At 35.9% G+C, this 16,899-nt stretch overlaps 1 protein-coding gene across 12 annotated transcripts in view; it reads right to left on the bottom strand.

Annotated features, from left to right (window-relative positions):
• GOLGA4 (golgin A4) overlaps positions 1 to 16,899 on the bottom strand; it is a 120,056-nt gene that overhangs the window by 6,789 nt on the left and 96,368 nt on the right. For all 12 annotated transcript variants that reach the window (XM_069475528.1, XM_069475522.1, XM_069475523.1 and 9 more), the window contains 2 exons: positions 12,267 to 12,370; positions 4,094 to 4,180 (listed from right to left, as the gene is read on the bottom strand). In XM_069475528.1, coding sequence (XP_069331629.1) covers positions 4,094 to 4,180; positions 12,267 to 12,370 — 191 coding nt within the window. The remainder of the gene's footprint in view (positions 1 to 4,093; positions 4,181 to 12,266; positions 12,371 to 16,899) is intronic.

Below are 16,899 nucleotides of genomic sequence, written 5' to 3'. Positions count from 1 at the left end.
CGATCCTCCTGCCTCAGCCTCCCGAGTAGCTGGGACTACAGGCATGCGCCACTATGCCCGGCTAATTTTTCTATATATATATTTTTAGTTGTCCATATAATTTCTTTTTATTTTTAGTAGAGACGGGGTCTCGCTCTTGCTCAGGCTGGTCTCAAACTCCTGACCTTGAGCGATCCACCCGCCTCGGCCTCCCAGAGTGCTAGGATTACAGGCGTGAGCCACCGCGCCCGGCCTACAATGAACTTTCGTAATGAAATTATCTTAAAGAATAAGTAATATTTTCCTTTAAAAAAATTAGAGGGTGTACTTCTAGGGCAGTTTTATTTAGTAAAAAACAAATAATTAGATAAACCAAGGACATTTGTATTCACTCTTGCCCCTACTATGCTACTCAGTCTACTCTGGCCATCTAAGCTACCTAAGCCATCACAAAATGAAACAGCAGACAAAATAAAAATTGAGAGAAGGAAAAAGGTTGCTCTAGGGAAAACAAAGATATGTGCATCTGGTAGATTTATTTTTGTTTTAACCTCTGCCTACTGTTTATAAGGCAATTTTTTCCCTACTTAAAACAAATCTAAAACTTTGAATTTTATGCTTTACAGGGAAAGCAACCTTGGAGACAGTATAATCCAACACCCTCATTTTACCAATAAGGGCTAGAAATATAAAACAGGTTTGCCCAAAGTCACATAGCAGGTCTAACTGTTGAGATCTAGGCTTTCACCGCAGCAATACTGCATGTGGCTGACACTCCAAGGTGCTGAAACTGGGATGGAGGCATTTGGTGAGCTGGTGTCATTCCGATGACTTGACTCTCCTAGGGAGGTCTTTCATGGTTTATCTTACACGTTAATTATTAGTTCATCTTTGCAGTCTCATTTTCCAGGAAAGACTAGTTCTACACATCACTAAATAATCATCACCATCACCTCCACATTATCAGAGAAACCCCGTGCAGGTACTAGATGCTCTGCTTCTCTAACAATCCTAACAAGATCATGTTAGTATTGTGAAGAAACAGAGGCTCTGAGACTTGCCTGAGTTTCCACAGCAAGTCAATGAAGGACTAGGTAAAATAAACCAGACTCTAACAATGCTCTTTAATTTAATCCTACTTGACAGATGATGGCTTCTTATCTACAAAATATACTCTTGAGATTAGGTTAAACTCTGAAAACACTTGCATTTTCAAATAAAGAGCATAAAACTCACTGAAGAGAGGGGAAGTACAGTAAAGACAGGACAGAGTGAAAAATATCTTACCAGCAGTCATGGAAAGCTTTTGATCAATGCCATAAAGTGAAAGTATAATCATCAGGGTCAAAAAGCAAAGTGTTAACAATGTATTCCTCCTATAATACCTGATAAATAATGCAAACACTAATATGAGCTGCACATTGTCAACACAAAGTGCAATCCACACTCTTCCAAGTATTCCAAATATAAATTTGACAGGTGAGGCAGCTACAGAATGTGTTTGGGTTTATTTTGATTTTCTTATACCAGCTTTTCAGCCCTCAAAGCTAAAATAAGAAAAGATTCAAGCTTGCTGATTTTAATAGAAGGAAAACTGTAGATGCACATTTACAACAAATTATAGAAAAGATCCATTTGGAGCATAACACTTAAAGCTAATGTGAGCAAATCTTTTCTTTTTCTTTTTCTTTTTTTTTTTTTTGAGGCAGGGTCTCACTCTGTAACCCAGGGTACAGTGGCATCATCATAGCTCATTGCAACCTCCAACTCCTGGGCTCAAGCAATCCTCCCATCTCAGCCTCCTGAGTAGCTGGGACTACAGGTGCAGGCCATCATGCCTAGCTAATTTTTCTATTTTTTGTGGAGATGCGGTCTCACTATGTTGCTCAGGCTGGTCTCAAACTCCTGGCCTCAAATGATCCTCCCACCTTGGCCTCCTACAGTGCTAGGATTACAGGCATGAGCCATAGCACCCAGCCTATTTTTAAAGGATTATTTGACAAACTCCTAAAGCTTTGTTTTCTATACATTTCACTGTGCCCACTTTCTGCTGGAAAAAGACAAGTCACTGTTCACATCTGTGTTTTGTTCCAATCAACTATGTTGGACAGGGGTATAAAATTAGTTGAAATTTCTTCCAGAGACTTGTTCAAAGACAGTGATTCTTATTGCTCATCTTATTAATGAGAGCAGTCTTAAGGCAAATGTGATTCTTGCTTCAACTTTCTCAATCAACAGTAATTTTAACTTTCCATCAGATACATGAAACAATCACTAGTCACTCTATTAAGTATCAAGAATCTCCTTAGACTGACAAAAGGTGACTCAGATTGATTAATTTGCAAGTTATCTCATAGTTTGGGGTCTTCCTCACTTCATACTCATAACTTATTTCATGTTTCCTAAACGTCTTTTTATTTTTATCTTTTTTGAGACAGGGTCTCACCCTGTTGCCTGGCCTAGAGTGCAGTGGTGTCATCATAGCTTACTGCAACCTCAAACTCCTGGGCTGAAGCAATCCTCCTGCCTCGGCCTCCTGAGTAGCTGCAACTACAGGCGTGCACCATCATGCCCAGCTGATTTTTCTATTTTTTCTATAGATGGGGTCTTTTGCACAGGCTAGTCTCAAATTCCTGGACTCAAGAGATCCTCCTGCCTTGGCCTCCTGAAGTGCTAAGATTATTGAAGTCTTGAGTCACCACACTGGCCTCTAAGCATCTATTTTTATCATCTGAATTATATTACTTAGGTATATCTTTTATTCATGTATGAATGGATGGATGTTACCTCTTCTCTCCCTAAATTAAAGGTTCTACAGGTCAATAACCATGTCTTCCATACCTTCAATTTTCCTATATTACCTATAACAACTAGAAGAGTAGATGATTGTTGACTGAACTTATCCATTAAGCAAGAGATAATGATGGATGAGATTTTGCTGAAAAGAATGGCAGAAAAGTAGGACATTCTTTCTGGACAGGTCAGCATCTAGGATAGAAGAGGATTATTTCAGGAAGAATAGGCCAGTCACCATTTCATCCCTGTCTAGAATGAATACCACTGTATTTAGGAAGAAAGAGCCTAATGTTTTTCAAAGATTTCGTTTTAGTTACATGTTTTTTTAAAAAAAGAAACTTTTTTGTGTGCTTTAAAAGGTTTTTACACTAGGACAAATAGGCGAGCACTATAAAAGAGGAGCAGCAAGAACTTTTGTAAGAAACACGGTCCATTAAGATATGAGATGCTTTGGAACTTACTGACTTGGTGCTACTTACTGAGAATGTTCCAAGACATGCTAACTCCCCACTATGCAGGAGATGTTTGCTTTAGTGAGAAGAGAGAAGAGAAAAGCAGCACTGGGTTGTGAAGTAGGTAAAGAGATTGGGGCGGTGGGTAACCAAGGGCTTTGCAGGCTGCTATCAAGATAGGAAAAGGAGCAGAAAGAGAAAGCTAAGGGCAGGACACAAACTTCTCAAGTTTTACAATCTGCCTAGAAAGGATCTTCTTAATGAATTACTGGCCCAGGGCAAAAGAAGTTAGGCGTGAGGAATTTTGCATAATTTATGAAGTGATGAAGTGTGTGTTTGTCTCATTTTTCAGTCACAGCTAACTTCACAAAAATTTTTTTAATAATTCAGTTGTCTCTACATTAAGCCTTGCAAGGTGCCAAATGCTCAAAAAACGCTTACATTCTTTTACCCAGAATTAATGTTTTTGGAAATCAAGTGAAACAGAATAAAGAACTATAATCTATAAAACATCTAACACCATAATATAATTTGGTTTAAAAATTTATTACTGGATATACCAGAACATATGCTTTTTTCATCCTTTCCAAACAGCCCAAGTTCTGGAAATCCCATATAGCGGATATGGGTGTCAACCTCTTATATGCTATTAAATAAGACTGTTCTTTCCTTGTGGGCATCCATTCACATTTGCCCTTGGTTAAACTTTCTTAATGTAAATTCACTTTCACTTTTCAGGCTATAGTACAATAAAGATTTAAAATTTTTAAGTTTCTGTTATCAACTTAAAGTCTTTATCAATGAGACAGAATATAAACAGATGAGATAAAGTCATTTTCTATCTATAGCCTATTTCTAGAGCTTACCATTAGCCGAGCATCTTCTCTTTCCAAAATTTTCTGAGTCTGATCATCAGGGAACTTCAGTACAGTGGTTATAACTTTTGCCATGGTCTACAAGAAAAATGAGAGATGATCATTAATAGAGAGTGAAACACATAAAGTTCCAATCCATTCTGAAATGTTCTGCTGGTGGAATTCTTTAGTGCTCTCAATGGAAGCCACGAACAAAGAAGTATGATGTGAAGGTATTAGTCAAGGAAATAACAGCCAACACTAGAATTTCAATTTAAACGGACTCCTCACAATGTCTGGGTTTATAATTATTTTAAGAAGATGCATTTACAATAGCATGAAGCTATATAAAGTTCTGACGCTCATGGCCCTTTGTTTATTAAGTTGATATTTTATTACTCATTCATTTTAAAAGGCTTTTTATTTGCAGAAGTCTGTCTAGTAAATGATATATTGCCAAAATATATGCTCTAAATAATCAAAATTAAATACTCCCCATGTTCAACTTTAACTAAATCACATCATATATCTCATAAACACGGCTACTGCATGAACATGAACATGCTTAGTAGGTATTTTTCAAGACATGCAGCACATCAGCCTAATAGAAATACAAATTACGTTTTAAATAAACACAAGATGTTTCATTTGATAGAAAACATGATGAATCAAAACATTACACATGGTGGCTTGCAAAACAAGATCATAAATTGTGCAGATCTAAATAAATATACCGTAAGTCAGACTGTCACCCATAAGCTCCTGGAAAATTCTCCTCAAAGGATGAAACTCACTATTTTGTATCAAGATGAGATGTTTTGAGGGAGACAGAGAGGAAAGAAGATACCACTTATGAAATAAGTAGGATAACAAGTTCAGTGTTTACATACAAAATCAGGAGGTAGTACTCTCCTAAAGATTCCTACAGTGGATAGGAAGGTAGCCCAAGAAACTGACCCTTAATATTCTTTGTTCTCAGTTCCACAGACCAGTGGGGTGGGGGGCATGATCTGGGGAAGGTCATTAAGGAAAAGATAATATAGTTAACCAAAAATATTGGAAACACACATCTTTAGTGTGAAAAAAAGTATCATAATTATTTCCAGGAAGGAAAGGAACTAATTTTTAAAAAATCCTATTATATACTAAAGCCTAGGCAAGACACTTTACATATTCCTAATACTCACTTCAACTAACAGATCAATTAATACTGTTCCTCAACCACAAACTCCACACATGGCAGTATTTAGTTTCAGATCTCTTCTTCCTTTTATCTTTGCCTCTGCCATTTTGGTGATCAAAAAACAATACCACCTAAAACAACTTACTTCTTGGGGCATTCCAAAGGCATTTTACAAAAACTCTCATCCTTTAAATTGTATTGCCTAGATAGCACAGAATTTTGTGTACTAAACTGAAGGCTAGAAAACAAGTACAGGTGTACCTCATTTTAGTGCACTTTATTGAGCTTCACAGATAATTGTGTTTCTTTTACAAATTGAAATTTTGTAGCAACTCTGTGTCTAGGAAGTCTATCAGCATCATTTTTCCAGTACATGATCTCTTCGTGTCTCTGTGCCATATTTTGGTAATACTTGCAATATTTCAAACATTTTCATTATTATTGAATCCGTTACCATGATCTGTGGTTAGTAATCTTTAATGTTACTGTGGTAATCATTTTGAGGTACCAAGAACCACACCCATATAAGATGGCAAACGTAATTGATAAATATTGTGTGTGTTCTGACTGCTCCACTGACCGACTGTTTTCTCATCTCTCTCCCTTTCCTTGGGCCTCTCTCTTCCCTCAGACACAACAATATGGAAACAAGTCCTCTAAGTGTTCAAATGAAAGGAAGAGTCAAACAGTTAGCCAACTCACAAATACAGGGGAAAAGTACTTGAAGGAAATTAAATGTGCTACTCCAGTGAACACATGAAAGATAAGAAAGTGAAACAGCCTTATTGTTGAAATGGAAATAATTTTAGTGGTCTGGACAGAAGATCAAATCAGCCACAACATTCCCTTAAGCCAAAGCATAATTTATAGCAAGGCCCTAACTTCAATTATATGAAGGCAGAGAGAGGTGAGGTAATTGCAAAAGAAAACTGTGAAGCTAGCAGAGATTGGTTCATGAGGCTTAATGAAAGAAACCATCTCCAAAACATAAAAGTGCAAGGTGAAGCAGCAAGTGTTGATGGAGAAGCTGCAGCAAGTTATCCAGATCTAGCTAAGATGACTGATCAAGGTGGCTACACTACACAACACATTAGACTGTTCAATGTAAACAAAACAGCCTTTTATTGGATAATTTCACCTAGGGTTTTCAAAGCTAGAGATGAGAAGTTAACGACTGGTTTCAAAGCTTCAAAAGACAGGCTGACTCTCTTGTTAGGGACTAATGTAGCTGGTGACCTTTTAAGTTGAAGCCAATGCTCATTGACCATTCCAAAAATCCTAGTGCACTTTAGAATTATGCTAACTCTACTCTGCCTATGCTCTAGAAATGGACAATAAAGCCTGGGTGACAGTATATCTATTTACAGCATGGTTTACTGAATATTGTAAGTCCACCACTGAGACCTACTGCTCAGAAAAAAAGATTCCTTTCTAAATATTACTGCTTATTAACAATGCACTGGTCACCCAAGAGCTCTGATGGAGATGTACAAGGATATGAATGTTCATGATTGGATTAGTAAACTGTGGTATATGTATACCATGGAATATTACTCAGCTATAAGGAATGATGAAGATACGACATCTCTATGGTTCTCCTGGAGAGAGTTGGAACCCATTATATTAAGTGAAGTATCCCAAGAATGGAAAAACAAGCAACACATGTACTCACCAGAAAATTAGTTTCCCTGATCATCACCTAAATACAAATCTGGGAACGACACCAATTGGACATCAGACTGAGGTGGGGGGTGGGGGAGGGGATGGGGGTATGCCTACACAATGAGTGCATTGCGCACCGTTTGGGGAGTGGTAACACTTGAAGGTGCTGACTCGGGAAAGGGGGGGTGGGGAAAAAAATATGAAACTGTTGTTTTTAACTTGCATTGTTCACTTAATAATTTATCATGAATATTTCCCATATTATTTCATATCATTGTACAAGAAATAATGTATACATTATGAGGACATACTGTATCTAACAAGATATACTGTTAGACTCTTTGATTCTGTAAAATTAAATTGTTATTAATGATAAAAAAATAAATAAATCAAAAAAAAGAACAATGCAAAAAAAAATAAATAAAATAAATAAAATAAAAAAATGATAAAAAAAGAGAATTATATATACTAAAGTGATAACAAAGGTTATCTCTTAATGGCAGGATCATATGTAATTTTTTTTTCTTTTTTATCTGTTGGTCATTTTTCTACAATAATCATCTATTACCTTTGTTAAATTAAAAAATAAAAATTAAAAAAGCCTTAAAAAAAAAAAAAAAAAGGATATGAATGTTGTTTTCATGTCTGCTAACACAACAACCATTCCGCAGATCAAGGAGTAATTTCAACTATCAAGCCTTATTATTTAAGGAATACATTTTTCAGGTTATAGCAGCCATAGACAGTGATTCCTTTGATGGATCTGGGCAAAGTAAATTAAAAACCTTCTGGAAAGGATTCTCCATTCTAGATGACATGAAGAACATTTGTGATTCATGGGAGAAGATCAAAACATCGACATTAACAAGAATTTGGAATAAGTTGCTTCAACCCCAACAGATGACTTTGTGGGGGTCAAGACCTCAGTGGAAGAAGCACCTGCAGATGTGGTAGAAATAGCAAGAGAACTACAATTAGAAGTGGAGCCTGAAGATGTGACTGCATTGCTGCAATCTCATGATAAAACTTTAACTGATGAGGAATCATTTCCTATGAATGAACAAAGACAGTGGTTTCTTAAGATGGAATCTACTCCTGGTCAAGATACTGTGAACACTGTTGAAATGACAAGAAAGGATTTAGAATATTCCATAAACTTCGTTGGTAAGACAGTGGCGGGGTTTGAGAAGATTGACTCCAATTCTGAGAGAAGCTCTACTGTGGGTAAAATGCTGTCAAACAGCATCACATGCTACAGAGAAATCTTTTATGAAAGGAAAAGTCCATTGATGCAGTCAACTTCATTGTTGTCATTTTTAAGAAATTGCCACAGCTACCCCATCCTTCAGCAGCTACTACCCTGATCACTCAGCAGCCATCAACACTGAGGCAAGACCCTCTAACCAGCAAAAAGATTATGACTCACTGAAGGTTCAGATGATCATTAGCATTTTTTAGCAATAATGTATTTTTTAAATTAATGTATATGTATAGGTTTTTTAGACATAATGCTATTGCATATCTAACAGACTATAGTATAGTGTAAACATAACCTTTATATGCACTGAGAAACCAAAAAATTGGTGTGATTTGCTTTATTGTGATACTCATTTTATCGCAGTGGTCTGGAACTGAAACCACAGTATCTTCAAGGTACGTCTACATATATGTGGCATGAAATAGCAAGAGAAATATGAAGTAGTAAATATTTCAGTATTTTCTTTTTAATCACTCTGAAGCAACTTCTGGTATACTATCTATGAAGATCATTATAACGAAGTATCAAAAATCTAAAATTTAGGGATTCACAATCATAGAAAGCATTTCTATAATTTCAATACTGTATGAAGTTCAGAATACCAAAAAGTCCATTTATATTCACTATGAAACCACATATACATGCATGCACAAGCATGTTTGTAAAAAATAAATAAATAAATAAATAAACCAAAATGAACTGTGGCTAGTTGTCTCTTCACATTTCTAGATGACATTAAATGGTAAACCCACCTCTAAATTCATCAGCGATCCAGAATGTGCAGCTTATTACCCAGTAAAGACTTAAAGCTCGTCCCTGGCTTGCCAGAAAACACTTTAATGAAGAAGCCCAGGCTCTCTGCCACACCTTGGGAAAGAAATCAGACTGTCTACTCTATATACAATCTCCTCAGGCCCTGGGAAGTAAGGAAAAGTTCAAATGAGCCACCTGATTTAGAAGTGGCCTCTCCTGCCAGGTTTTCCTTAGGGAGAGGTTTCTTTTTTTTTTCAATAAATCTCAGGATGAGAAATACTTTACATTGAAAAGGAGAACAGGCTGAATTTCAGGTTCAATAATAGCATGGAGGATCAAAACCCAAGAAAAAGTGCAAGGACAGAAGAAAAGAGTGGAGCTTACTTAACTCCACACTACAAGGATGTGTGTGTACTATAATATGATCTTCTTAAAAAAGTCATCTGCCTCATAAAATAAAGAACACTGTGCAAAAGCAGATGAAGAAACACAGGTGAGATGACATACAGATCCTGCTAGACAAGAAACAACTGCAGATGGTAATCAAATCAAAAAGGCTACAACATACTCTGGCTTATTCTAAAACCACAACCTGGTCTCCATTTCAAATTCTTTGTCAATGTATAGAAATTGGGCAAATCAGCAGAAGATGTGTCTAAATATAGCTGTGATCTTATCAATGTCTGATCACAATTTTTCAGGGCTATCCAATACCTACAGGTAAAATGCTGTTAACATTCAAGGCTCTCTGTCCTCTATTGTAGCCTTAAGTAGAATCATTTCTTCTTCATAGATCCAATGTCTTAGGGGGAAGAGACTACTTATCATTCCAAAAACCCACACTCAGTTTCCTGCCTTGGATCTTCCATCTGGACTACCCCTCCCATCTGAGCTCATCTATCAAAATCTAACATATGCCCTTAAACCCCGTATGCATACCACCCTCTCCCCAATGCCCATCCTGGCCTTTCCACAAGAAAACATGAGGACTCTGTACCTCTCCTATAGCACTTACTACATTCTGCATCACATTACGGTTAAGTGAGTACAGTTCCACTTTCTTACTATACGGTGAAATCCTTAAATTTAGGGATGGTGTCAAATTTCATCTGTCCATCATGGTGATAAATAAAGGGTCACATGTTAAATACTCGATAAATGTGCAGTAAATTAAGCTGAATACCTGCTACCAAATTTTCAATATTTACCTATAAAATGTGATGCCATAATGGTAGACTATTCTTCATTTTTAGTAGCTAGAAAAGTAGAATGAATGCTGAATATAAGAGAGAGTGCATTCCTCCACAACATGGATTCCCAGCCAGGCATTAAATGGGGCTGCTTGTGCCGTGCAGCATCCCTTTCAGCTGTCTCCCAAGCCACACCCTAAGACTAACTGCAGAGCCTGAAAGCACAAGCTTAAAGTTGGCTGAACTGGTATTGCCCCACAACACTTCTTATGCTTATGCTAGGTCTTTCTTTGGGAGGACTCAAGCTCTGTAAATCTCATCTCCAGAAGAAACAGGTTGAGGCATTAGTCTCTTCATTTTACAGATCAAGAAAAGGTTAAATAATTTATTTAGCAACACTTGCATCAAGGCTTTAGATTCACTAATAACCAAGGTAGCCAAGTTCTGAGAGGATTTTTATTTTTTAAAGATATGCCTCTCTTCCCACACCCAAAGAAGTAACAAGGTAACTTTAAACTACTCCACCTCAAATATAAGTTGCTATGTGAGGTGGACTGTAAAGACATAATAAAGAAAACTACAATTCAGTAGCTTTGTTTTAAAAAGATAAAGAGAGGCCGGGCGCGGTGGCTCACGCCTGTAATCCTAGCACTCTGGGAGGCCGAGGGGGGTGGATCGCTCAAGGTCAGGAGTTCGAGACCAGCCTGAGCAAGAGTGAGACCCCCGTCTCTACTAAAAATAGAAAGAAATTATATGGACAACTAAAATATATATATATAGAAAAAATTAGCTGGGCATGGTGGCACATGCCTGTAGTCCTAGCTACTTGGGAGGCTGAGGCAGTAGGATTGCTTAAGCCCAGGAGTTTGAGGTTGCTGTGAGCTAGGCTGACGCCACGGCACTCACTCTAGCCAGGGCAACAAAGCGACACTCTGTCTCAAAAAAAAAAAAAAAAAAGATAAGGAGAAAATTTGGTTTAGCTATCCTTGAGGGATTTTTTTCTTTAAAGTCCTTAAGAAAAAAAGACATAATTACTATGAATTAATATCCCCTCTGTGATACATGTTCACAAACATACTAAGTATTAATTTAATTTGAAAACTATTTGATGCAATGAAATATGATTTCTATAGATATTAAGAATTCAAATGACTTCTAGTCCACTCCTGGTGTTTAGATGAATCTCTAATCTATAAATTCACAATATTCTCTTATTTTCTTATGCATGCTTTTTAGGTTTTAAATACATTTGCCAAATCAATGCCTGAACTAGCTCAGCGCCCTATGACTCAGCAACTTCCACACATCCATACATTAAAACACTGATTGCTTCAAAGGAGAGGAAACTCATTATTCAAATATATTCTTAGCCAAGGTACACAGGCAATATAAAATTCCATAAAGGTAAAAAGCTGCAACAATGTCAAAAACAGAAACTGCTTTAAATAAAAAATTTTGTTTTAGGAAAAGCTCGTGAATGTCCCTAAAAGCATTTAATTCAATTCAAGACATATTTACCAAATTTCTAATATAAGGCTCTTTTAAAAACACTGCAGGGGATACAAATAAGAATAAAACAAGTCTCTATACTCAAGGACCTTACAATAAATGTATCATTCTAGAAAACACATTAGCCAAGCACTATTACTTACATGGTGTGGTAATTTTAAAATGATCAATATTCCACACGTGCAGGAAGTGATTTTCTTACAGTGACTAAAGTGAAATACATCTAAATCTTCCTAAATAGCCATTCTTAATTACGACTATTTCCAATACTATCCACAATATCCTAGAGTTTCCTTGAAAATGAAATCTATTCTAACTTTAAGATCTGCAGTCAAGAAGAAAAATGGCCACATGCTTCACAAATTATTCTTAAGTTAAGGAAGTTTTAATTTTTTAGTATTCAGTGTCATCTGACAGCATTTTAAAAATTAATATTTTATAAATGTAACAAATAGAAGATCTGCCAATTCACTTTTGTAAACTAAGAGCAATAACATAATTACCTATTGCCTACTATTAGCATGTGTGATCTGCTAATAGTAAACATATGCTATCAATATGTGTATCTGAAGCAGAATATATTTCCTTTTAAATTAAGCCACATACCAAATCACCAGACATGATTTATACCTTAGTCTCACGACCCATCATATACTCAAAAAGCACTTTTCGCAAATACTCAAACTCAGTAGGTTCTCCAAAGAGTGAGACATCAGTATGGTACAAACTGCCACCTGTCAAACAAAAAAACAGATCAAACTGTAAAGACAAAACCAGATAAACTACTTATTACTTAGAAAAACAGACAAACTAAAAATCAATGGAACAAAGACATTGCTTTTATATTAATTATATTATACTGTATACACATATACACTAAACTTTCCAATTGGTATCTTACTCTTGAAAGAGAAAACACAAATTATTATAACAATTTTATATCTCACATCTTGTTCTCTTCCTCCTGGCCTTTTATTGTAACTTTATATTACTTTAGATTTAGAATTCATTCATTCATTTATTCAATTTATTTATTTAGAGATGGAGTCTTGCTCTGTCACCCAGGCTGGAGGAGTGCAGTAGTGCAATCAAAGCTCACTGTAACTTCAAACTCTTGCGCTCAAGTGATCCTCCAGCCTTGGCCTCCCAAAGCGCTACGATTAGAAGTATGAGCCACCATACTCTGCTGGGTATAGAATTTAAATCACCTTTTGTTCAGTGAAAACAAACAAATGAAACTGCATAAGGTATCATTTACATACACGTGATTGGCAAAAATCTTTAAAAAGTCAAGTAACAACAAGTATTGGTGAGGATGCATTACGTTGGTGCAAAAGTAATTGCAGTTTTAGCATTGTTGAAATTTGCTATTTGATAATGAATACATTCTTTAAAAATGTGGTTATGTTATACATCATTTTAATGCACATTTCTTGCTTTATGCTTTTTTGCTAATGACTTATTACTTGCTGTTTATTTTATATTTATTTTAGACTATGGAAATGATGACAAAAAGCAAATTTGAGCGATTTTCTTATTTGAGTTCAAAATGGGTCATAAAGCAGCAGAGACCACTGGCAACATCAACAACACAATTGGCCCAGGAACTGCTTGAACATACAGTGCAGTGGTGGTTCAAGAAGTTTTGCAAAGGAGACGAGAGCCTTGAAGATGAGGAGTGCAGTGGCCGGTTATCGGAAGTTGACAATGACCAATTGAGACCAATCATCAAAGCTGATCCTCTTACAACTACACGAGAAGTTGCCAAAGAACTCAAGGTTGACCATTCTACAGTCATTTGACATTTGAAGGAAATTGGAAAGGTGAAAAAGCTTGATAAGTGGGTGCCTCATGAGCTGACTGAAAATCAAAACACTAGTCATTTTCAAGTGTCATCTACTCTTCTTGTATGCAACAACAATGAACCATTTCTTCATTGGATTGTGATTTGCAGATTTTATACAACCAGTGATGACCAGCTCAATGGTTGGACTGAGAAGAAGATTCAAAGCACTTCCCAAAGGCAAACTTGCACCAAAAAAAGGTCATGGTCACTGTTTGGTGGTCTGCTGCTGGTCTGATCCACTACAGCTTTCTGAATCCCAGTGAAACCATTACATCCAACAAGTATGCTCAGCAAATTGATGAGATGAACCAAAAACTCCAACACCTGCAGCCAGCACTGGTTAACAGAAAGGGCCCAACTCCTCTCCACAACGCCCAACTGCACATTGCACAACCAACACTTCAAAAGTTGAAAACATTGGGCTATGAAGTTTTGCCTCATCTACCATATTCACCTGACCTCTCACCAACTGACTGCCACTTTTTTTCAAGCATCTCGACAACTTTTTGCAGGGAAAACACTTCCACAACCAGCAGAATGCAGAAAATGCTTTCAAAGAGTTTGTCAAATCCCAAAACATGGATTTTTATGCTACAGGAATAAACAAACTTATTTCTCATTGGCAACAATGTATTAATTGTAATGGTTCCTATTTTGATTAACAAAGATGTGTTTGAGCCTAGTTATAATGATTTAAAATTCAGGGTCTGAAACCACAATTACTTTTGCACCAACCTAATAAAACAATAGAAATCTTTTGTGCACTACTGGCAGGAGAGGAAATTGATATAAGCACGACAGATGACAATTTGGCCTTAGTTTGTAAAACTTTGTGAAGTGGTAGACAAGCTTGTTTCATGACAGAAATTCAATTCCTAGCACTATAACCTAGAGAAATGCTACACACTATGAATCAATGTTTACAGTCACACTGTTTATAAAAGCAAAATTGCAACAACTCAAATGTCCACCAATAGGAGAATAAATAAAGTGTGGTATAAAAATGTAACATTAAACTCAGCATTGAAAATGGTCAAATTGTAACTTCACACATTGGATAGAATCTCAAAATCGTATGCTGTTTATAAAAAAACAAACAAAAAAACAGTAAGCTATGTAGGATATGTGAAGTATGATGTCAATTCTAAACAGCCCAAACCATAAAACATTAAAATCAAAATTTTTTAAGGGCACTACTTATATTGTAATATAATAACAGTGGTTACCCTTGAGAAAGAACAGAGAGATGTAACGATTACAGAGCAGCACAAGGAGCCTCAAAAGTAATGGCAATGCTCTGGATGGTGGATTCTTAGGTGTTAACAGTCTTTATACATTATATTTACATTACATGTATTTGCATGTTTGCAATATTCCATTTCTAAAAGTGTATACTCTTAGAAGACATATATCATTCGAATCATATATGTACAGAGTTCCAAGACTAATAATACAATATTTATTTTCTTTTCAGGATATATCCATCTATACATCATACTTAAGAGTTTTAGTCCTCTGGATCTATACAAAATACAAAAATTTAGAATGTTTTTCACTTTTCAGAAAATAAATCGTTTTATTATTTTAAACATGCAGATTACTTATAGCTATTTTCCTGGAGAAGCAATTACTATTTTTCAATACATGTGCCTCTTGTTGCCTTCTCTCAAATGGTGGCATATATTAATAAAAGACTTTCTTCTTCTTATAGCTCTTACTTTGTGTTTTAAGCAATTAAGAGTGGAAATTAGTTTTCATTCAAATGAAGATGTTTTCTAAATTGCCTACTCATTACCTCTTATAACTTCATCTAGGTACTATTCAGCATTTTTAATACCATACTTCACCTGTGCCCAATTCCAAAATGTATAACTGCAATATTCACTTTATATTTAATATAATCTTAATCAACTAAGTGATGTTACAGACAATTTTATAGTGAAAGTAGGTTTACTCAGATTTTCCTCAAAAATGCTTAACAATGCCTTTTAAAAATGCATTTAGTTAGAAAATAAAATAAATTTTACACTGACAATCACACCTAAGAATAAATGTCACAGGAGGTACAAGACTACTACTCAGAACAATAAACATTACTGACAAAAATTAAAGACGACCTAGGTAAATGTTGAGATACATTGTGATTATGGGTTAGAGACTGAATACCACATAAATGCCAGTTCTCTTTAATTTTTCTATAAATTCTTTGCAAGTCCAACCAAAATCTTCCCAGGGATGTAGGTATGTATGTATATGTATGTATAACATGACAAGCTTACTTTAAAACTTATATGGATATTCAAAGAGCTAAGAATAGCTAAGCTATTCTTAAAGAAAAAATGGGAGAGCTTCCCTAACCAAACATCAAGACATATTACTAAGTCATAGTAATTAAGATAGTGAGGTATTAGAGCAGGCATAGACACATCAATCAATGAAACAGACTAGAGCCAGGTGCAGTGGTTTGTGCCTATAATCCCAGCTATTCAGGAGGCTGAGGCAGGAGGATCACTTGCGTCCCGGAGTATGAGGTTACAGTGAGCTATGATTGCACCACTGTACCCTAGCCTGGGCAACAAAGCAAGACCCTGTCTCTTAAAAAAAATTATAGATACATATATATATATATATAAAATCATATATATGTATATGCGTGTGTATGTATATGGTTATTAAGCATGAAATGTCTGATTTCCTTCAGTACTTACTTTGACAGTTGATATCTCTGACATTTCACTTTGACACTTCTTTTATTTTTATTGTGAAGGTACATTCAGTCTTTCAAACACAAGTTTTGGCTTGTGATTTATCTTTCAAATTTTTTTAGAGCAATTTTTGTAAAACCATAAATAAGTCAAAAATTCATGTTACTTTCAAATATGAGTTCCATCGTGAAACTGATGCAGCTCAGACAGCTTGAAATATCAATGAAGTGTTTGGGAAGGATGTGGCTAATGAATGCACAGTACATCGATGGTTTGAGAAGTTCTGTTCTGGTGATTTTAATCTTGAAAATGAGTCATGTGAGCAACCTGAGACCAAGGTGGACAATGATGAGCTAAAAGCTGTAATGGAAGCGAATCTATCTCCACCCACGCATGAATTGACAACAAGGTTTGACATTATTATTCCAGCAATATTGGATCATTTGAAGCAAATGGGCAAGGTAAAGAACCTGGATAGATGGGTTTCACATGAATTAAATGAGCGCCAGGAGAGAAATCATCTTTCTTTGCTGTCATGACATGAAGACAAACCATTTTTATACTGTACTGTTACACACTGTTACATGTGATTCTTCATCACAAGTGTTTGGCACAATGGCTAGATAAAGACGAAATGCTGAAACACAGTCCAAAACTGAATATTTATCAAAAAAAGCTACTGGTGTCTGTTTGGTAGTCCGCTGGTATTATC

This window comes from Eulemur rufifrons, chromosome 7, assembly GCF_041146395.1.
Source record: "Eulemur rufifrons isolate Redbay chromosome 7, OSU_ERuf_1, whole genome shotgun sequence".
NCBI classification, from domain to species: Eukaryota; Metazoa; Chordata; class Mammalia; order Primates; family Lemuridae; genus Eulemur; species Eulemur rufifrons.
Note: the sequence above shows the minus strand (reverse complement) of the source record. Positions and strands in the feature narration are given on the sequence as shown.